We start from the raw sequence: 23,499 nt of genomic DNA on the forward strand, positions 1-23,499 counted from the left end.
CTAAATACAATGGTCATTTCGACCGTCTGTCTGGTTGGCACTTCTGTACACTTCTTATAACTACAATTAATACAAAAAATGTAATTAACCAAAACTATAGACATTTTAAGTTTGGCGATTCAAATTAGGTTCAAAATATCAGAAAAAAGAAAAGGAAAATGTAATATTTCACACGCGCGCGCGCGCGCGCGCACACACACACACACACACACAATAATATAATATTTGTTTTTATTTTATTTTGGGATCCTTACAACTGTCATATAAAAGTTTTTCATCTATATTTTAATATTTAAAAATTAAATTCATAGACTAAATCTCACCGCATTTTCCACGCATCTCTCATATATTTTCCAAATTGAAGCCAATCCTTTCCATCGAGGTAGTCAAAAAATTCTTTTTCGCTTAGCACGTTACTCCCAAACCATTTTCTCCGAATCGTTGCCAGAATAGGACAAATACTCACATATAGTTAGTTATTATGTAGTAGATACTTACAACCAAGCTGAATATAGAAGACAAAACAGCAACGAACAGAGTGGGAAAAGGCAACAATGATTCGTTTTTAATATTAGTTCCTGAGTTATTAAAAGCTGGAAAAGCCTTGGTGGAACTTATAACTTTGTGAATAAATAAAACACTGCAGAGTTGTTGTTTCGTATTTGTTTTACCTTAATAACCTGTGCAAAAACTCATATTATTCCCATGTCATTACCAACTGTTTTGTGTTTCTTCCAAATTAGTTTGTTATGTAAATATAACTGTGGTGCAGACTTGTAAAGTGCACTACGAAACCACAGAGTCTAATATTGTAATGCTTTTTGTTTCTAGAAAGAACCGAAATAATTGTTTTTTGCTATGTTTTTTTGCTCATTTTAAATAAATTTGTTCTATGTGAAGTTGACATTGTTTACTTTTGCATTACATTTTACTGTTTATTTAATTCGCAAGAATCCACTCCTGTTTTAGCTCAGTTTTGCCGTGTTGGATCTAATTAAAATCTAAAAAGGTTGAAAAATAATTCTAGCCAACAAAAAATTCAATATATTTATTTACGAAAAGTACACACACAATTAAGCACATTTAAATTACCATAGTAAGTACAAAAGTTTAGGCATCGCCACAATTATTGTTGCTAGACAAGATTATGAAAATAGGCATCGTACTGTATCACATTCATAACATAAAGTTGACACTACAAAATAACACCGAACAAAAACACTATATCACATTGAGATGTATTTCAATAAAAGTCTTTATCACAGAACAGTTGCTGCTGCACATGACTAGGGGAGATGTGGTGCAGGAAGGATTGAGATCAACTGGGTTTAAGAAGCAGCAAGGAACCGGGCGCGGAGGAGGGCGTCGAGAACCCGTTCTTAAGGGTCACTTGTATTTTATCTGAAACAAAATAAATTCATACAACTAGAGGATAAAAATTATCATTTCCAGTATAGTACACCTTTTTTTAAATAGAGAATAATAGAAAAACCTTTTACACAATTGTATGCGATATATAAATGTTTACTATTCCAATATAATATGGAAAAAAAATTAATATTAAAACAAAATATTTTATTGACTGAAACACACTTTGAATTATTCCTTAATAAGAAAACTAACTAAAAAAACAAATACACAAAAAATCGTAAACACATTAAAAAGCATTAATGATGTTTAAATTATTGAACTTTTAAAATTTGTTCTGCACACCAAAAGAACTGTACATTTCCCTTGGTATCTCTTAATGTTATATTATACCTGTATAGTTTTAATAAGTGATAATAAAACCTGTACAATAGCATTAAAAGTAACAATTAAACCATTTTAAAATGGTGGGTATATATTGGATAATAAGGGGTATGTCACTTTGACCAAAACACCATCTCAAAAATGATTACATGATAAACAGCGAAAAAAATAGTGTCACAAAGATGATCAAATATCCAGTCATTAACATTGCCTCGTAACTTCATCCTGCAACATATCATTTATTTACTCGAGCCATGTTTCTGTTTGATATTTTCAAGACCCGGCATAGAGTGTCCCTTGAGAAGCTGGAGGCAAAGTACCGTTTTATAATCATGTGTAGAGTTTTCTAATATACGATTTTTCTGTTAAATCGTTCAAATATTACCAGCCGATTTGTTACTTTTGAGCTTAGTTGGAAGAACATATCTAATGTTCTTAAATTGTCTTTAGGTCCCATCACAATGAAATTATGAAATCTATATACTTTAAACGGTTTCAACGATATATCAGAGACCATTAATACAAGTAGATGGAATACAAGACCTCTTGATCTACTCACCCTTCAGACTCTGAAAGGGTTCGACGACCACCGCCCTACATTGAAGGTCAAGGTTGCAGAGAGACACCGCCTCCCTCTGACTGTCTACAGTAAGTCTGCAGGCGATGGGGGACTCCGACTGTTGACACCAGTAGTCAAACTGAGCTCCGAGCCCACTGTCAGGGAAATGTCTGTAGTGTCCTGCAACAAGAGAAGGGGGTTTTCCTTAGGGAAAGAAGTTGTTCTACTGGAAAGACACAAATGGAATATCTATTATTCACAACCACAAGTAGTAGGGAAAAAATGATGACAATATTAGAAGATGAAACTTTTTTTACACTTATTCAAACGAATTGTTAACTGAGCACTATATTCTGTACATCTTGCGGATAGTCATCAACAGGTCAATTACTATTATTCAGTAAACTTATAAAGAAATAAAATTTACAAAATCTCATGTCCATACCGAACTTTACATATTCTTCAATTTACATTAAACCTTATCATTCTTGATCCTTACCATGTTACAATGATTTCAGGTAACCTAGTGACACTGTCATCTTTAATGACAGCTATAGAATGCCAGAGTTCTGTACACAAAAACTAACATCTACACATGTTGTGTTTCAATCACAAGTAGCTAACATTATATGCAAAAACCTCATACAAGGTTTACAAAAAGAGATTCCAAATTAAATATTACCAAAACATTGCACACCGATAAGTGTGTGTAATTTAGGTATAGGATGTAGATCGGGCTTTGAGAAGTAAATTGTGTTACGTGTACGAAACGAAAGACACAACTCCAAATATACGATACCGACTTGAACACTATATTTGAATATATCATTACTGACAACGTTTCAATGCATTCACCAGTACGTTATTGGTCAACTGACATACTTGTTTCGCTCCTGCTGGAGTGATCAGCTGAGTAAGTCTGCAAGAGCATCTCCGTGGCGGTCAGTATCTTCTGTGAGCTCCAGGAGGTATCACTATAAGCCTCCAACAACAGTTGGATTTGTGGTTCCAGAGATGAGGGGGCTCGAAGGGGTAAAAGCTGCTTCACAAAGTGCTGTCCAGCGCGCCACACATTCAGTCGCTCGTTGTGGCCGCGACACTGGCCGTCCACGCAAGGCGCAGCGGCTCTATCTGTAAAACATTTCGCATTTAGCTTTTTGTCCGGTTTGAACCAACAACCTCCTGCTCTTTGAAGACGTCAGATCAAATTTACTTCTATGATTGAACTTACTGGAAATGTTGGCGAGGAGATGATGACTGCAATCAGCGTCGGTCTGACAGAAGGGTTCAGCGATACCCATATCGTCCACGTCAGACAACTTGAGAACGCCGTCCGCCAGCACGAACTGTTGGCGACGTAGATCGTTCATCGCCAGAGACCCCAAGGGTGAGTGCGCCAAGTGGTAGAGCAGCCGGGCCACTCCATGCACCAGCTGCAACAACTCTAGGGTAAGCTCGGAACTATTTTAATAAAAGAACTACTGGGAAATGTGATAGTAAAGTTATTGACGCGAGCTTTCAGAACTGCCATATAAATGGGTAATCATTTTGAATAACACTAATTATAAAAAAAATACACATACCTACTACTAATGCATAGCAAAATGTAAACTTATTCTTCGAGTTCATTAATCCTACAATAATTTAAGATACTTAAGAATTAACATTTAAGACAAAAATAGTTCTATAGCAATAATTTAAAGATTTTCACCACCCATTTTCCTTTGAATGAACAGCGGTTGGTCTGTTTTTTCTTCCCGGTCCCATTACGTAACGGTTGAAAGGTATAAACTATAACAAAATTCTCTCTTCACAAAAGAAAAAGACCAAGACATGAATCTCCGTGGTAAAAGTATTTTTGAAATCTTCCTTAAAGAGATATATTAATGTGTAAAAAGTGCATATCTGCAAATATGAATAATATTTACCATACATAGCAGTTTAGGCATTACTTCTTTGTTAATTTCTGTTCATTATCAATCTGTCCGTGCTTCGGTTCATAGATAGTTCCGAAACGCCAGCTAAACCTTTCTTTCTCTCATAACTGTTGATTAGTAAAATAGCGTTGGGCAAGTTGCTATCGCTTCATCGTTTTGTTCATTTTATGGTTCATACACAATTTCTAATCAAAAATCATATTGTTATGGCTCCGAATTCCTCATGACGGCAGATATTTTCAAAGTACCTACGGTAGGTCGGATATTATTGTCCAACTGCATGTGTAGACTTTCTTTCCCTGGAATCCCTTGGTTCACAAGTGGCATCATCTGAATGCTTCCCAGAAAGTATGTGTAGAACAAAAAAAGGCAACACTGACGGGTGAGCTAGTTGCCATCGGTTGGATATTACACCTCACTTGATCAAAAGTTGCTAACAAATTCATGCTTATTGCATAAATTGTAATTCTGTGTTATACGACACAGTGTGGCTGCTCAATATTATGCTCATGAACGATGTGTTCAAAAACAATTGGTCAACACTGAAGAAGAGCGCCGCGCCGTACCCTGACAAGATCCGTAAAAGAAGTGATGAATGTGGTGGTAGTTAATAGTTTCCAGGCGGCAAAGGTAGTCAGGTATCACTGACCAGTCCTTGAGGCCAAGTTTGTATAAGAAATAGAACTTCGAGTCTTCACGTTAACTTGTTTCATGAGCGTTTTGAGTACGAAAGAATTTTTTTTTTTGCCTAGTTTCTTCGGGAACACAAATAGGGTTCTTCAACTTCAGGTGAAATACGTAAATTCCTCAAAAATTCACTAGAGTTGTGGGGGTTGTGTTAGATCAGGTGGTTTTACACACTCCACACACAAGTTCAGAGGATTAGGGCATATGTCCGCCTTATCAGTCAACTAGTGCACTTCTCCAATCAAACCTATATCTTTGTTTTTGTTATTTTATTGTTAAGCGATTAGTACAGATAGGTTGTAAACAAGAAAAATTATACCAAACAACGTATAATACACTGAAATAGTTATAGAGTATTACTTGGTCATGTGTTTAATATTTACTGAATAACTCATATACAGTGACTCATATTTACTGTGACACTAGGTGACGGATAGGACAGAAAACAGAAAGTGGTGGGCTGACCCCAACCCCACGCGCTCGTGAGTGTGGGAGTGGATGCGTGCAAGGTGACCTCAGCCGCTATCCTTACTTGCTACTACTATTCGTGGGTTCAAAAGACGTCAGTATTACGGGTAACCCCAATTATCTTTCCTTTCCCTTTTATTTACATCCTCACTCTCTCATTTATTTTGATGCTGCTAGAATTGTTACAAATAAATCTGTTCTATTCATGCCTTTACTTATTTATTATTACTTAAAAACTGGACCCAAAACATTATTACTTAAAAAGTCCTTAAAACTAAACACTGCACTTTTATCTTCCAAATCCTTACTTGGTGCAAAGAATTATTGAGCGGTTGTGTGAAATAGAAACTTGAAAAAGTATTTGAATTGCAAATAGATATCAAAACCATTTCAAAGTTGAATTGCAGACCGCAAGTTGTACAGAGTTCGCATAAAGATGGCTTTTACAACCTTGGATTATTGACTTGCCCTTTCCTCCATTCTCATGACGTGACTCTGAATTCATGTGTTCTTTGTTAAATATGTACATTGTATGGGACTTGAGGTAGGAACGCCTACCGAACACAATGGCACAGGACTACAACGTATGTGCATTTAACATTACAGAATTGTGTAAAGCTCAACAATATGCTTCATGAATGGTTAGGAAAACTTGAATAACCAAAGAGTAAAAGACACAATGGTAAGTTAGTTTTACACACACTCTCATGAAAAATGCATTCTAATTGGCGGAGAGTATGAGTATTGACTTGTTTGAATATTTGAGTGTGGCTAAAAAAGTTAATACTGTGTGTGTGTTTTAAGTTTTTGGCATCTTGTAATTTGTAAAGCATTAAATACATTATGTTTCTTTATAAAGAATATTATTATTTATAGCCTGTTGTATTTGTCACAAAACTAATCCACAACTTATAATAGTTTGACTTTGAGCTAATTACATGTAAATTAATTAGGTTTCTATAAACTTCAATAGAATACATAATCGCTGTTATAGCTATGGTTAATGCAGTATCAAATAATTTCCAATATTTGAAAATTGAATCATAATAAAGTACAAGGGTTATAATTAGTAGTTAAGATAAATATTACAGTCAAATTATATTCTACCTTTAGGCGTCGTTCCCATGACAACTGCAACAACTGCACGGTATCCAAAGGGTCTCCCAGTTCCGTCGCTATGACGACTGGCCCCACAGCGTCTGGTACACACGACCCCACCACCTGTACCACAACAAGAGATGATTATAATTGAACCATGATACAATTTAGGCACAACTCTACCTATAAAACTCCTTCAGATCATAATTGAACCATGACACAATTTAGGCCCAACTCTACCTATAAAACTCCTTCAGATCATAATTGAACCATGACACAATTTAGACCCAACTCTACCTATAAAATTCCTTCAATGGTAATAAACAATGACAATGATGTTCCGGTGTGCAACAACTACAATGAATCCAAGGATCTCCCAGTTCCGTCGATATGGCAAATCGCCCCACATCGTCTGGTACACACAACCCCACCACCTGTACCACAACAAGAGATGATTATAATTGAACCATGATACAATTTAGGCGCAACTCTACCTATAAAACTCCTTCAGATAATAATTGAACCATGATACAATTTAGGCACAACTCTACCTATAAAACTCCTTCAGATCATAATTGAACCATGACACAATTTAGACCCAACTCTACCTATAAAATTCCTTCAATGGTAATAAACAATGACAATGATGTTCCGGTGTGCAACAACTACAATGAATCCAAGGATCTCCCAGTTCCGTCGATATGGCAAATCGCCCCACATCGTCTGGTACACACAACCCCAACGCCTGTACCACAACAAGGGATGATCATATTTGTGCCATGTACTCCACTACAATAATTATAATGGGTCCAAGGATCTCCCAGTTCCGTCGATATGGCAAATCGCCCCACATCGTCTGGTACACACAACACCCCAACACCTGTACCACAACAAAGGATGATCATATTTGTGCCATGTACTCCACTACAATAATTACAATGAGTCCAAGGATCTCCCAGTTCCGTCGATATGGCAAATCGCCCCACATCGTCTGGTACACACAACCCCAACGCCTGTACCACAACAAGGGATGATCATATTTGTGCCATGTACTCCACTACGATAATTACAATGAGTCCAAGGGTCTCACAGTTCCATCGCTATGGCGACTCGCCCTACAGCGTATGGTACACACGACCCCACCACCTGTACTACAACAAGGGATGATCATAACTGTACCATGTGCTTGTCTACAATTACAATAGATCCAAGGGGTCATCTAGCTCCTTCCCTACGAGTACTGGCCCCACTGCGTGTCTGTCACTCCAGCACCCCAAAGGGACGATCGTAATTGAATCTTGGATTCCTCAACACAACTCTACATAATGCGTTTACTGCCATGTACTCAACTCTTAAAATGAGTCAAAGTGGTCTCCCAGCTCCGCAGCGATGACCATTTCTTTCTTACAACGGTGTTTTTTAAGTATTAAAAAAATTTATTTTAAATACACAAAGGAGTTTTAATCAATTGCCTCCATCGTACTTTTAAAGTAATTTATACTATTTCTTGCAAAGTTTTTACTTAATAAACTGTTGCAGAAAACGATTTGTTTGCTAGTATTACAAATAAAGTCTAATTATTTAAAACCGTTTGGTAATTTAACACTATCAGCCCCGGACGTCTATATTACTGTACGGTTAGTGTAAATACCATTACCATAACTCTTCCTGTGGGGCTAAGAGGGTTAACATAATGTACTTTAGGTAGTCTAATGTTGCTATATAACACTACCAGCCCCGGACGTCTATATTACTGTACAGTTAGTGTAAATACCATTACCATAACTCTTCCCGTGGGGCTGAGAGTGTTAACATTATGTACTGTAGGTAGTCTAATGTTGCTATATAACACTACCAGCCCCGGACGTCTATATTACTGTACAGTTAGTGTAAATACCATTACCATAACTCTTCCCGTGGGGCTGAGAGTGTTAACATTATGTACTGTAGGTAGTCTAATGTTGCTATATAACACTACCAGCACCGGACGTCTATATTACTGTACAGTTAGTGTAAATACCATTACCATAACTCTTCCCGTGGGGCTGAGAGTGTTAACATTATGTACTGTAGGTAGTCTAATGTTGCTATATAACACTACCAGCCCCGGACGTCTATATTACTGTACAGTTAGTGTAAATACCATTACCATAACTCTTCCCGTGGGGCTGAGAGTGTTAACATTATGTACTGTAGGTAGTCTAATGTTGCTATATAACACTACCAGCACCGGACGTCTATATTACTGTACAGTTAGTGTAAATACCATTACCATAACTCTTCCCGTGGGGCTGAGAGTGTTAACATTATGTACTGTAGGTAGTCTAATGTTGCTATATAACACTACCAGCACCGGACGTCTATATTACTGTACAGTTAGTGTAAATACCATTACCATAACTCTTCCCGTGGGGCTGAGAGTGTTAACATTATGTACTGTAGGTAGTCTAATGTTGCTATATAACACTATCAGCCCCGGACGTCTATATTACTGTACAGTTAGTGTAAATACCATTACCATAACTCTTCCCGTGGGGCTGAGAGTGTTAACATTATGTACTGTTGGTAGTCTAATGTTGCTATATAACACTACCAGCCCTGGACGTCTATATTACTGTACAGTTAGTGTAAATAACATTACCATAACTCTTCCCGTGGGGCTGAGAGTGTTAAAAAATGGGGGGAAATTGTAAAAATAATAAAGTACACGATATAAGAATACAAACCACAGAGAATAATTAATTAAGGTAAAAGAATTTTCTATGAGCTATGGATCACTTTTGTAGACAGAACCAGCCAACAAACACAATCTTACAACAGCCACTGATGACAGCATGCCTTCATTTCTCATCTGCTATCCCATTAATATATTCATAACAGAACAATTACTACAAAAATCTCCATAGATAAGAAAACAAACATACATCGATCTATAATTCTAATTTAAAGTGGTAACATGGTAAGACTGACGCACCTGAACAACTAACTTTAGAGCTATAACAGACTACAAGTAAAACGTAATTATAAAACGGTAAGCCTTTGCATTATAACCAATATTTTAAAACGATCCAGTGGATTGTGTTCCAACTTGTGCAGAGAAAGGATAATAAAACAAAAGGTACAATTTAGATGCCTGAGGATAATTTGTGTGGAGAACAATGTCGGACTAAAGTCGCGTGATACGAAATGAAACAAATTTGTACCCGCGCCGCACAAGCTGCACGGCATATGTCACCACGGCGGATGTTGCGTGAGTAGAAGGGGACATGAGGGAGGCGGACTGGGGCGATCATTACAGCCATTTACTGTTTCAGGGTTTGGGGGAAATTTTAACGTAATAAAGTGATATGAAAACCTGAAGCGCTGGAGCTAAATAGAAATTAGGGAAACATTCAGTGGGAACAAGAACCAACATTCCAGACATTCTCCGACTAAACATAAATGCCAGAACATAATTAAGCCAATAATAAAATTAGTTTAGCCGTCTAATATAGCTTAACATAATTGAGAATATTTTACTTTTAAAAATGTGATATGATGTAGCTTTGTCCAGCATGGTATATTAACTACCCAGAATTGCTTCCGCTCTTTTTTTTAATGGTTTTCAAAAATTAAATCTAACTAAACAATGGAGTATCGAAGGATCCGTCAGGACGTAACAAAAGTCTTGACCGAACTGAATGTAACTAACTTACTGTAAGGGCAACTTCGTTGGTCTTTGACCTTTTTACTACAGTACGCGTGTACATACATAAGTACATACTGTACCTTTATTACAACTATATCCGTATATGGTAACAAAATTGACATAGTATATCTATATTCCATCTTACTAAGAGTAGCTTTGCTGCTCTTACACCCTTTTACTCTCATTTATGTGTACATACATAAGTACATACACACGCATTATGAACATTTATTCCAAATATATCCATATATGGAAACCAACATTACATAGTATATATCTAAAGTAACATTGGTACCCTTGAGAGTTTTGACCACAAACTCAATGTACCTCTTCTATGGACCAAGGGGAACTTCCCTGTACTAAGTTTGAAGTCTCTAGGACATTTCTATCAATATTTGTCCCACAGAGACAAACGGTAACGACACGACTTTACTAAGGTCCTGTCAACTCCTTTTAATAACTCATTATTATGCGACAAGGATTGTACTATATAAAATGAATTCAGTTACTATACATAGCTTATTATTTTACACAACAGCACAAAAATAGGCCTCAAGCTAATCATATATTAAAGCATTTAATGCGACAGACGCCCTAATACACAGAGTATAGACCAGTAGGGAAGGCGTTAAAGAAAATATAAGATAATTCTTAGTTTATAAAAAGTACTGTGTTAAAATTACCATATATGTTAAACTTTGATCAATTGTATCGTTACGTAGTACCAAAAACTAGCAGACATCGAAATTTTCATTACTAAGACAGCCATAAGCTAGTTTTACTACGCGTGTTATTGGCAGCAATATTACCCCTGCCATTGGTTTTCTTGGAAAGAACTGTAAAACCTGGGAACTGTAGTCACGTGACCGCTAATGTACAGTGCGTGCTGCGAGTACATTTGTGGGTAATGAGCACCCTCCCTCGCCACAACCCTCCCTTCACCACGGGGATAAATAAAACCGTAAACAAAAACATGATACATAACTAAGTTTTCGGTAAGCAACTTTCCACTGTTTCGCTCCCATCCTCGGTCTTAACTTGGAAGAGATTTTAAGTACAAAACTTCTTTCTTTCGTGAAAGGATTTTACATCACTTCATTTACTTTTTCATTAAGTCACGAAATAAAAGTATTTTGGATAATCCAATAATGCAAACCTTACACGAACATATTTCTCAAAAAATTCTATCTAAACACAGAGTTTAGAGATTTACAGCTGGTCTTGTCATAAGTATTAGATATAGGAAAATGCCTTGGGATTATCATACCCAGTTCGTAAAACAGATTAATTGAAAATGAAAAGTCCATTAGGTGATGTATGTAGCCGGCTGCAGTATGATAAGTGACCACCACGACATTCGATTTGTTTATTTCTGAATAAATGAAAACTACCGAACAAACCGAATTACGTTATAGATATTTCATATTATGGTATATTTAAACTATTTTCATATCTACACATTAATAACTTAATAGTGAGTTAAAAACTATATATGTGTATACAAAGATCAACTTGATAAAACGTGCTTTTATTATTCTAAAGGACAATAACAAATAACAAAGGCCATCGCCGTTGTAGTCCGGTCATTACTTAAATACCACTACACAAATGGTTTTATATTCTGTGAATTAATACTAAACAATATTGTTGTAATATCGTACATTAAAAACCGCTAGGATGTAATTTACTTTCAATAACTATAATAAGAATGGTTTTTATTTCGATATTTTAGCTATGTATAATTTATAATTTGGTTTTCTGATTGTCGTGGTGGTCGCTTATTACACTGTAGCTGTGTTGGCTTGTTATACTAGAAAATAACAAACAAAAAGCGTTGATTTGGAATAGTGTGGTTCGTATAATCATATAAAATCTGACAATGTGATTCAGTAAATAAAACTCGCTTCCTGTGTTGTTCACGGCATTACCTTTGACACTCGACCCGATGCTGAAATAATGTACAAAGCACGCAACGAACGTTATCAGATTTCCGCTTCCTTGACAAGTTTGTGACAAGCTTGCTCTGCCATTTCTGTGACAGGCCACTGTATACAGTACTGTGACAGTGACAATCAGAGCTGCCAGTAGTGGTCGGCCCACCGTCGTCTCTAGCCGCCATATTATTGAACCCGGACTCGAGTTTCTATTCCGACCTATATAAAGCATTATAGCTCTGTAAAGAAACTTTGAATGAATAAATATTGTTTATGTCTCAGCTAAAAATTTCCAAATTCACTTATTGGTTCTTCAGTATTATTTCAAACGAATTTACAATTAGTTATACTTACTTATGCAAACTGCAAACTTGTTATTGTATTCCTTCTTAATGTGAAATAATTATGATAAATACTAAAAATCCTTTTTTATCAGTGAATCGGCGATTACACTAAGTTGGGTAAATTAAGATAAAGCCAACAAAATGTAGACTGACGTAATATTAAATGTGATAAAATATAAGAGAGCTTATTTTATCTTCTCGTAGTAAGCAATTCCCTGAATTCTAAAGACATCCTAATAATATTATAAATGCGAAAATGCTTTTGTTTTGTTTTGCAATTACGCTGACTATTTAACCGACTGTACTGAAATTTTACCTAAACATTCTTATGGTCCCTGGGATGAATATAGAACTATTCTTATTTCGAAAATCCCTCCGAGATACGCCCCTAGTCTTTAGAGTAGCGAAAATTCCCATCTTGGTTCTTAAAGTTGTTAAATATTAATTAAAAGAGCGTGTAAAATATAATCAATGTTCTATATAAACATAATGTTGTTTATTATCTTCAATTTGTTAAAATTTATAGTGATTACACTATCTAAAGAATAACAAGTATTTTTAAAGCCGTTTTAGATTTTAGCGATTAGGTAAATACTCATTTACCTTACAAAATGCCCTAAAACATAAAATGGTCAGAATTTGACACCGAAGACTCCCTTTGAAGCAGTCGGCAAGAACTATGCTAGATGAAAATTAGCTGGACTGTGCTTTTGAACTTATGTACCAATTCCAGCTCTAAATGTTCTAAAATGCTAACAATATTTTTCTATTTATAAAGAAAGAAACGCGTTGCGTCATTGTTAATGTACTTTTAACCATCAAATATTAAGTATTAGATCTAAAAGACAATGTTACTATCTAACTTTTACTGTATATTTTAAGACTTTTATAAAACACATCTTAGTTCACTTTTGACAGAACTATGTGGGTTCAAAAATTTATATACCGATTAATTATTAATCGGATTGATTATTTATTAATTTGTCGATTGTTCTTGATCGGGAAACAAGGCAAAATCAAGTATGGAACAAAACATACTTAGAACAAAGTAAATTACAATGGCTATAAATATACACTTTTAGACGCATTTTCTTGATCATGGTATCAAGGCAAACTCAGTTGGAAATATAATTCACTTGATCCAGCAGTTGTCATACACGTGTAGTGCTTACTAAATTACGTGGAAAGGGGTGAGTAACTGCAAGCAGTGCAGATTTAATTAATCAGACAAAGTAGTCTAACTTTTATTTTACATTTAAAGACTGTTATGAAATCTAAGTTAGTTGTCTCTTGAAAAAAGAAGGCATCGTAGAGCTGTGCATATATACATTATATTTTCTTCATCAGAAAAGAGGAAAAAATCAGCTATGGGACAAAAACTACCAACACCGAAATAAATTACAATGATCATAAATATACACTTTTAACATATTTTTTTGAACGTGGTAAGAAGAAAAACTCACCATTGGTGTCGGAAATATAATTTACTCGAACCAGAGGTACTCAACAGGTGCCAAACCTATAAAATTGCGTGCAAAACCGCGGGTAACTGCTAGTAAGTTTAATATAGTACATACAAATGTTTACATTACATAGTCACAGAACAATAGAAAAAACATCCAGACAAGAATAAATATATATATATATATATATATATATATATACATTTGGTATCATGACTGACTGACACATTATACCGTTTAAATTTCCTTCCTTCGTATATATTATGTTAATTTTCAGAACCATGCAGCACAATTAGTTATCCCTAATGCTGTAATTAGTTACATGTATGCTCTATACATGTAGTCGTCCGGGTAAGTAACAAAAATATTTTCTTCTTATGAATTATCTTTTTTAAACTTTCTTAAAAATTGTATACCTTGGTCGGATTATCATTAGATATATAAAATATGTGAATTGGTAAAGTTACAAATTTTTAATGCACTATATATATGAATATACTACACACACATATTTTTTAAGAAAAATCCAGAAATTTCGTACATAAATGATTTTAATTATAAGAATATTGTACGTCGAGTTAATCTTTCTATAAATGTCGACAATGGTTACAAAAATAAAAACTAAATTTTGAATTACATTGTAAATGTGCAAATTGATCATTGCATTATTGGCCAACACGACGCTTATTTCAGTTTATCATATCACAAACTATACGTATAAAGGAATTGAAATTTCACAAGCCCATCACTGCAAGAGCTGCGTACATGACTGCTGCTGGCGCTCATTGATGCAAAACCACGTTCAGTGTGTGTATTGTAACAAACAAACGGTCTGCAGCTACAGCAACATGTCATTAGCGGCCAGTGAGTGGTTGGTCCAGGGCTAGAGCGGTTATCGAGAGCTCTTGTCCCTACTATCCGCGGGTGATAATATGTTGTTCTCTACGGGATACTCCCCCCCCCCCTCTTCACTAGAGTCATGGCATGAACATAGATAACATGAATATAGTGGGCTTTGTGTCAAGGAGTGCGGCCTGACGCTATTAGTTCGTCAATTGTTTGACTCTTCAGGGAGTCATTCATCATCTATTGTTTGTTACTGCACGTTCGATTCAGCACACCCGAGTTCTGTTATTTATTCAAGAATGTGCAGAGTAAGTCACAACCGAAAATTGATAGAGGAGATTAAAAATCAAGTTATTCCTTTTACAGAATGAGAATAAAAATTCAAGTAAATCCATATTAAAAATCGACACCAACCTTTTACTGCCACGTATTCTAGCGTAGTTTTACCCTTCCGAACTTACCGCTTAACGATAAAGGTCATTTTTTCCAATTGCGCAAAAAAACCATCACTAGGAGTCGAATTTCAAATCCATCAACACGTATGGACGGATTCCAAAAATTATTGTTATTCTACTGTATTTGTTTTGTAGGCTCCAATTCTTAAACTGTTTTCGCTAATTACGACACACAAAAAATCTGTCGAAAATTAAAATAAACATATAAGGTACTAATACTAGTCAATTATACACAGGTTTCAAAACGCTACATAAGATATGGATAAATTCGGTTATGTGAACGGATCACGCTTACAGTAGTAACAGGAAGTGTAACACAATTAAATAACGAATAACCATATAAATTAACTTTAGTAGTTGATACTTTGAAATTAACATTATAGGATAGCCTATCAGCCAGTGAACTAAGTACATTGACCAACAGCGCACCTTTTGGTGTCCAATTAACACGTCCGATAAACAAAAAACTAGGACGGCATCATATGAATAAATTCTTGGCTTGGTTCCTTTAAACATTTTCATTGTTTTTATCGTTGGCTGATGCTGATATCATTACGAGAAAGTTATTTAGGTGTTGTCAGTATTAATCTATAATAAATGCTTGAATCTCAAGAACTGTAACTATAAAAATATTGTGCTATAAAATTATAAAAATGCTTTGTATATATCTTTAATCTTGAATTTTTCCTTACAAATCTACCTAAATCATATTGAAACATTTCAAATCAATCTTCACTGTCACACCCTAACTAATTCCTTCCAATTATTACTGATCACGCTATCTATCGCCAAAATTAAACAACTATAGTTTCCTACAAACCTACCAAAAGCACTTTTTGACGGCTTATTAAGGCAAATCGCTAATTCCCGTTCCGCTATACATGTAGATAGCACGCTTACTTACTTCTTACATACTTATCAAAGTCTCAGTAATATTTTATTTCTCTATTTTCATTTTTGTATTGAACTTTTTAAATAGGTAATTACAACGCGAGTGTTTTAGTCATCACTGCACACTTCATCCTCGCTACAGGAAAGAGTGCACCCTCCGCCACTTCCAGTCTCAACTAAGGTTAGTGCTCCTCACGCCAAAGCATTATTGTATTAAATTATTTTTATATTTGTTTGATACAGTTCTACAGTTAGTTAGTTCCATTTTATATAATGCAACATTTCACAACCTAGTTAGCCAGTACAACTTAATATTATTCTTTATCCAATGTTCTGGAACTAAATTATCGGCGGACTAACTACCTAATTGGCACGCGTATGAATATTTTATTGTAACCCTTAGTAGCAGCCCAACTACGTGACCGATTTCACCTCGCGCGGTATGTCCGTAAGTAAAATTTATATTTTCGTATTATTAAATTAGCCCTTTGATGCCAAACACATAAAAATGAATGTAACGTAAAGTAAAGTTGTAAATAGTAAAGTAACTTACCCTTGAAGATCTTTTATTTGCTTGATTGAAATGGATACAAGTTGTGGCGTCGTCCTTCTGACGAGCACGTTGTCGTCATAAGTTTTTTGTCTTATTAAATGGCTAATACCGTCGCGAATTTGTTTTAGGCGAGCTCACGTATTATTTGAGTAGATGGCTACCACTTTCATAACTTCTACTCCTCTTCTAGTAATTACCGACTAGAAATAACCCTTCTTAGACTACAGCTTCAATGTCTCGTGCCGAGTCTACATATTATTGCGAAGGGAAGTAAAATCTTAAAGTTTTATAAAGTAAAATATCGTAGGCATAAATCCATAGAACATTGGATATTTTAGTCCCACCTATCAGATATACATTTTTAGTTCTTGTACTCTAATTGGCAGCAACGTGGCAAGGCATACATTTAATTTACCAACTAAAAGTGGTACTTGTAAATTTCATTAATTAAATTTAACTTATAAGTAAACTTTGCAATTCGAGTATTTATTACTACGACCTCAGAAGTCACCACCCCCATGTGTTATCGTCATTTGGTACACAGTCCACTCGTAAAGACTTCAGGAATGTATAGGCTAACTTTGTGTTCTTAACCCTATATATACTGTCCCACTTCACCCTCTACCAAAAGTAGAGCGGTAGACGATCAAATTCTTTATGAGGAGAAATTCTCTACAAAAGTATCTATACTCTAGATTGTGTCGATACAACTAAAACTTGTATTGATTATCAGATAAAACTATAGGTTAGTAAACGTTTGAGGTGGTCCTCCGAACATTTCGTTATTGCAAATCTTGGTTTAGGTTGACCGTACAGAACGGCAGCAAACACTCGGCGCGGTGGCGGGTGGTGGTGAGGGGAGGTTAGGGTACGATGTGTGATGATAGCAAACAGTGATAAATCAGCTGACAAGCGCTGATCGTGTCAGCTGTTTAGTCTGGCTCTGGCCCGACATTTGTGATGTAAATCAGTCGGCCTGATGTAGAGGTGATAAACTCAACAATTCTCAGTGTTACCGACCAGCGGTCAGAACACTCGCTCGATCACGACCCAATGTGCTCTGGGAATCTAAACCTGCCCAGTGAAGCCTGACAATAACTCACTATTCTAAACTATTAGTATTTTTTTAAAAAGGCAAATAATTCTATTGAGATTATATACTTGTGGCGTAATATATGTATTGAGTAAAATTCACTTCACAACGTTACATTTTTAATTTCGAATGTAACCCACGTACTACTTCGAAAACCTTCATAAAAGGAATCAATAATAACAAGTCTTCTATCCAGAATTATAAAAAGAGGACAACGCTCTGAAATTTTAAATCTTACCATAAACTGACCAAATATAGAAAAATTAAATACGCCACTGCTAAAAAAACATTTTATTGTAATCAAGGTAAAATCACTCATTAATCATATACAACTACATTGCATAGTCGTTATAAAAACTATGTCTCAGGTAGTCTATCTACCTTAACTGTTGAGACAATATTATAACTGTAGTAGTATAACTAATCAAATTTTGGTTGTTGGGAATTTATATACTGTACACAAACAAAAAGGCCATACTACCCATTATGATGTTTAAAACATAGAAACTAAACTCATTCTTTAGAGAATGTTAGTATTATTTTAAGCGTTTTCTTTACTTTAAAAACGCATTTTCTGTCCAATTTGTGTATACTATAGCCTCTGCCCTGTAAAATATCATATAATATATGGAGAGCCAAGAATCGCATTAACTAACATTCTCAATGAACAGTATATATAAGGTTGGCCATGTTAAAAATAAACTGTTTGGACTATCAATTTTCTCTGTTACATTTCAAACTTTAAAATGTTAAAAATTAAATTTATATAACAGTATTTTATATACAATTAACGTGTTATTTCCAAATTGCCAATTTACTATTAAAACGTTTTGCTCTTCTCCCAAAAATATGGGCTATCTATAAAGAAGTAAAATTTTTTGTAATGACAACCTTGACTTGTGACACCTCTTTTAAAGGTCTTGACATGAAAGGTGAACATTAGAGTGCCCTAGAATTGTATTTGATATACATAGTCCGATTGAATATATATATTTTTACACTTTTTTAAACAATACTCCCAAGTATTAATTGGTATTAGTTACTCCCAAGTAAGCAACACAGAAAGGATCCGATGTTTGAACCATTCCTGCATCGACGCTTAACCGATCAGCGTTTCGTCTTGGGGTGGGATAGAAGTAACAAATGCACATTATATCACCGTTAAATCATCAAGGTTCATTTGGATTTTTAAAATTAAATCAGCGTTTCGTTTTGGGGTGGAATAGAAGTAACAAATGCAAATTATATCACCGTTAAATCATCAAGGTTCATTTGGATTTTTAAAATTAAATCAGCGTTTCATTTTGGGGTGGGATAGAAGTAACAAATGCAAAATATATCACAGTTAAATCATCAAGGTTCATTTAGATTCTAAAAATTAAATCAGCGTTTCGTCTTGGAGTGAGATAGAAGTAACAAATACAAAATACATCACTTTTAAATCATCAAGGTTCATTTAGATTCTTAAAATTAAATCAGCGTTTCGTTTCGGGACAGAAGTAACTAGAGCATCATATCACTCTTAAATCAAGTTACATTTGGATTGTTAAAATTAAATTGAATACAATTAATAGCTTTATTTTATTCTTAGGTTATTAGCAATACATTTACAGTGTAAGGAACCACCACACCGTGAGTAGGAGTAGTCTATATCTTGTCTGAGGATTTTATTGTCCGTTTTCAGACAGTTTGGGAAGACCTCCTCCCCCCTCCCACTAAACCGCTGGTTCACCCCTATTGTTTGGAGTTTTAATTACCATTTTAATAACTCACACTTGATGTTGGATTATACGCCGAGGTTGTTAGTGTAAGTTCACTTTACAAGCTATGAGCTAGTGAACGGAATGATAACACGTAAAACACTTGGATCTAAATAGAAGAATCAGCCTCCCACTATCATCTCCAGTTCCTACAGAGAAGACTGCATAATGTAGCGTACGAGTAAGTCTAATATCGACAAAACTTAGAACCTGTCTAAAATGTAAGATCTAATTAACAAAACCACTCTAGTAGAACTTCAGCTCTCGCACAACTAGATACGAAACATTGTTCACAGTAAGGAAGGTTCTACTTGAATTAGACACGCGTGCGTACGTGTGTGTGAGTGTGGAAATACCGGATTTGAGAAGCCTACTTTGGCAAGATAGTTTTTACTTTATGCATTTGACATCTTCTTGCGGTCTAAGATATTTCCGTGGCCTAGTAGCGTTTACCTCGGTCAACAAAATATATACATGCATAGGTCTGAAAATACTTCTTCAACCAAGGGCGTCTACTGTTGGCCATTGTAATTTACAAGCCGGTCTAAGTTATTTCCAGTGCCATAATAGAGTTTGTCTTCTATTAATAATTGAAGAAAATATATACATTCTGGAAACTGTTATTCTGTGAAAAGGTGTCTACTTTAGGCCATTTTAATCTACTTCCGATCTAAGGTATTTTCGCTTTCGTAGTAGCGTTTGCATTGTTGCACCAATCAAGAAAATATATACATTCTGGAAAACTGTTATTCTGTGAAAAGGTGTTACTTTAGGCCATTTTAATCTACTTCCGAATCTAAGGTATTTTCGCTTTCGTAGTAGCGTTTGCATTGTTGCACCAATCAAGAAAATATATACATTCTGGAAAACTGTTATTCTGTGAAAAGGTGTCTACTTTAGGCCATTTTAATCTACTTCCGATCTAAGGTATTTTCGCTTTCGTAGTAGCGTTTGCATTGTTGCACCAATCAAGAAAATATATACATTCTGGGAAACTTGTTATTCTGTGAAAAGGTGTCTACTTTAGGCCATTTTTAATCTACTTCCGATCTAAGGTATTTTCGCTTTCGTAGTAGCGTTTGCATTGGTGCACCAATCAAGAAAATATATACATTCTGGAAACTGTTTATTCTGTGAAAAAGGTGTCTACTTTAGGCCATTTTAATCTACTTCCGATCTAAGGTATTTTCGCTTTCGTATTAGTAGCGTTTGCATTGTTGCACCAATCAAGAAATATATACATTCTGGAAAAAACTGTTATTCTGTGAAAAGGTGTCTACTTTAGGCCATTTTAATCTACTTCCGATCTAAGGTATTTTCGCTTTGTAGTAGCGTTTGCATTGTTGCACCAATCTCAAGAAAAAATATATACATTCTGGAAACTGTTATTCTGTGATAAAAGGTTGTCTACTTTAGGCCATTTTAATCTACTTCCGATCTAAGGTATCTTTCGCTTTCGTAGTAGCGTTTGCATTGTTGCACCAATCAAGGAAAATATATACATTCTGGAAACTGTTATTCTGTGAAAATGTGTCTACTTTAGGCCATTTTTAACTTTTGATCTAAGGTATTTTCGCTTTCGTAGTAGCGTAGCTTTTGCAATTGTTGCACCAATCAAGAAAATATATACATTCTGGAAACTGCTGTATTCTGTGAAAAGGTGTCTACTTTAGGCCATTATTAATCTACTTCCGATCTAAGGTATTTTCGCTTTCGTAGTAGCGTTTGCATTCATTGTTGCACCAACAAGAAAATATATTACATATACATCTGAAACTGTTAGGTTCTTCTGTGAAAAGGTGTCTACTTTAGGCCATTTTAATCTACTTCCGATCTAAGGTATTTTCGCTTTCGTAGTAGCGTTTGCATTGTTGCACCAATCAAGAAAATATTTATATACTTAGGCCTGAGAAGTCTACTTCGGTCAAAAAGCAGCTACTTCTGGTCTAAGATGGTTCTGTGACGGTAAACTGATGAGAGCAAAATACACTATTTTATTGTATTAAAATACAGCCAAATAAATCCTTTCTAGGACAGCGGGATGTTGAAAAACAAAAACGTAGTTTTTCCAGGAGTTTCCTGAAAGGTATTTTTTTCTATTGAGACCATGAGGCGCATATATGTCAAATTTCACTCATTTCAGCCCCTATAGGTAGATGATCTTCATTAAAATTCTTCACTTTTTTATGAGTCATGAGGCACACGTATGCTAAATTTCAAGTTTCTGAGATAACGGGAAGTTTGAGATTTAGTGAAGAATGTGTGAGGACTTTGCCTTTAATATTCAGAGATACAAACAAATACTTAACTATACATTTTTTTCGTGAGTGGCTTAAATGATTGTATAAAACGTTTTATCACATTAAAACCCCATAATAACCTTAGTGATCGGCATAAAATAAAAGTAGGGTTATTCGGAAATAATGACACTAATTCTACTACTTAAAACTCCTAGACTACTACCATCGATTCACTACAGATTTTCAAAGGTTGACTATAATATTCTAGTACTCGAGAGCTAGTTTATAATGTAAAGGCTCGCCGCCTGGTTTCTTGAAATCGACAGAGGAATTTCTCTACCTTGTTTTCTTTTTAAAAATTGTATATAGTATTTTGTCTTTCCACTCAGTTCTAATTATACAATTTTAACATAATTATACATTTAAATTAAATGATAGTTTTTAAGCAAACATGGCAAAAGACAGTTTAATTCAAGGCTGTCTTGAACTAAACTGAAGCCATGAAGATCATTTTGGTACTCACTTTATTCATAACAAAAAATACTGTGTTTTTCAGACACTTTCATGGTCATTATGCCATACAATTACCAATTAACTTGTTTAAATTTCAAATTTTAAATGCACTGTTACGCTTTGAAAACTAAAAGTGTGTATTTCCAAGTTAATGGGTAAATAAAAATTAAGCATTTTAAAGAACACTTTTTTTAAGTGAGGTAAACAACTCTCGTCGAATTTGAAAATTATTGTAATACCCGTGATACGATTTATAATTATCATTCATTTGTGTGTTTTTCAGTTAGTAACAAACTCGAGGGAAATAGATGAGAAATCGTTGAAACTATTAACAGTCCCCTCTCGAGTACTCTAGGGCACCCCATTGCAGTTACGGCCACAGTCTAATTGGCTAATAGCTGTAATTGGAAATACAATTGGGGCTTTATATGTTCTGCGTGGGTAAGGGATTTGACATTTCATTACTGTAAAAATGGGGTGAAATAAACTGTATGTGTCCCAATTTAAGTATATATAATATCAATTCTTGTACGTACGACAATAACTGTGAAATGCCCAAAACTTGATAAATTAATTGTTAATTTATATGTATTTGAAAAAACAAAATCGCCACGCTTACTATATGAAATATATCAGTAAATTGTACACTGCAACAATATGTTTGAGTTGTATAAGATAACATTTAAATGAAATTAAACTAAAATTTTAAGATTAATACCATGCTTAGCGTTATTGAAGCCTACCACTCAATATGCAGGTACAATATCCCTGATGGGCTTCCTCCTACTTTGAGCCGGGCGTTAATTTCTACACCTACTTCCACATGCTACGAAGATTTTGGTAGTGTATATGGGCAAGATCGGGAGTAGGGCCTATATTTGCGATATGACAGAGGAACAATGTAGTCTAAATCTACGTTGAAGAGTTCATGATGGGCCGCTGGGATGAAAATCCTTGAAATTATCAACAAACAATTTCCCAGTCCTGATGTCCAGTTACCATTAAATCCCAAATACTTGTTAACTGCCTTGTTTATTGACTCTCACATTTAAGTATTGTGTGTTTAATACCTCAAATGTTGACGCATGCAATGCAATTGTGAAATTGTTGATGCAATAAAGAATATTATTATTATTATTATTATCTAAATTTATCTTGGCGTAAGTACTGATAAATTACCAAAATTAATTATTAATTTATTTTAACCAATTATTGATT

At 35.0% G+C, this 23,499-nt stretch overlaps 1 protein-coding gene across 1 annotated transcript in view; it reads right to left on the reverse strand.

Moving 5' to 3' along the window:
- Positions 1–1,033: 1,033 nt before the first annotated feature.
- Positions 1,034–23,499, reverse strand: part of LOC124356935 (extracellular tyrosine-protein kinase PKDCC-like) — a 28,334-nt gene continuing 5,868 nt past the window's right edge. Inside the window, exons 2-6 of the mRNA XM_046808242.1 lie at positions 6,511–6,624; positions 3,543–3,744; positions 3,194–3,442; positions 2,312–2,491; positions 1,034–1,401 (exon numbers count right to left, since the gene is read on the reverse strand). Of these exons, the coding sequence (XP_046664198.1) occupies positions 1,319–1,401; positions 2,312–2,491; positions 3,194–3,442; positions 3,543–3,744; positions 6,511–6,624 (828 nt within the window). The 3' untranslated portion in view covers positions 1,034–1,318. The remainder of the gene's footprint in view (positions 1,402–2,311; positions 2,492–3,193; positions 3,443–3,542; positions 3,745–6,510; positions 6,625–23,499) is intronic.

This window comes from Homalodisca vitripennis, chromosome 3 (genome assembly GCF_021130785.1).
Source record: "Homalodisca vitripennis isolate AUS2020 chromosome 3, UT_GWSS_2.1, whole genome shotgun sequence".
In the NCBI taxonomy this organism is placed as follows: domain Eukaryota; kingdom Metazoa; phylum Arthropoda; class Insecta; order Hemiptera; family Cicadellidae; genus Homalodisca; species Homalodisca vitripennis.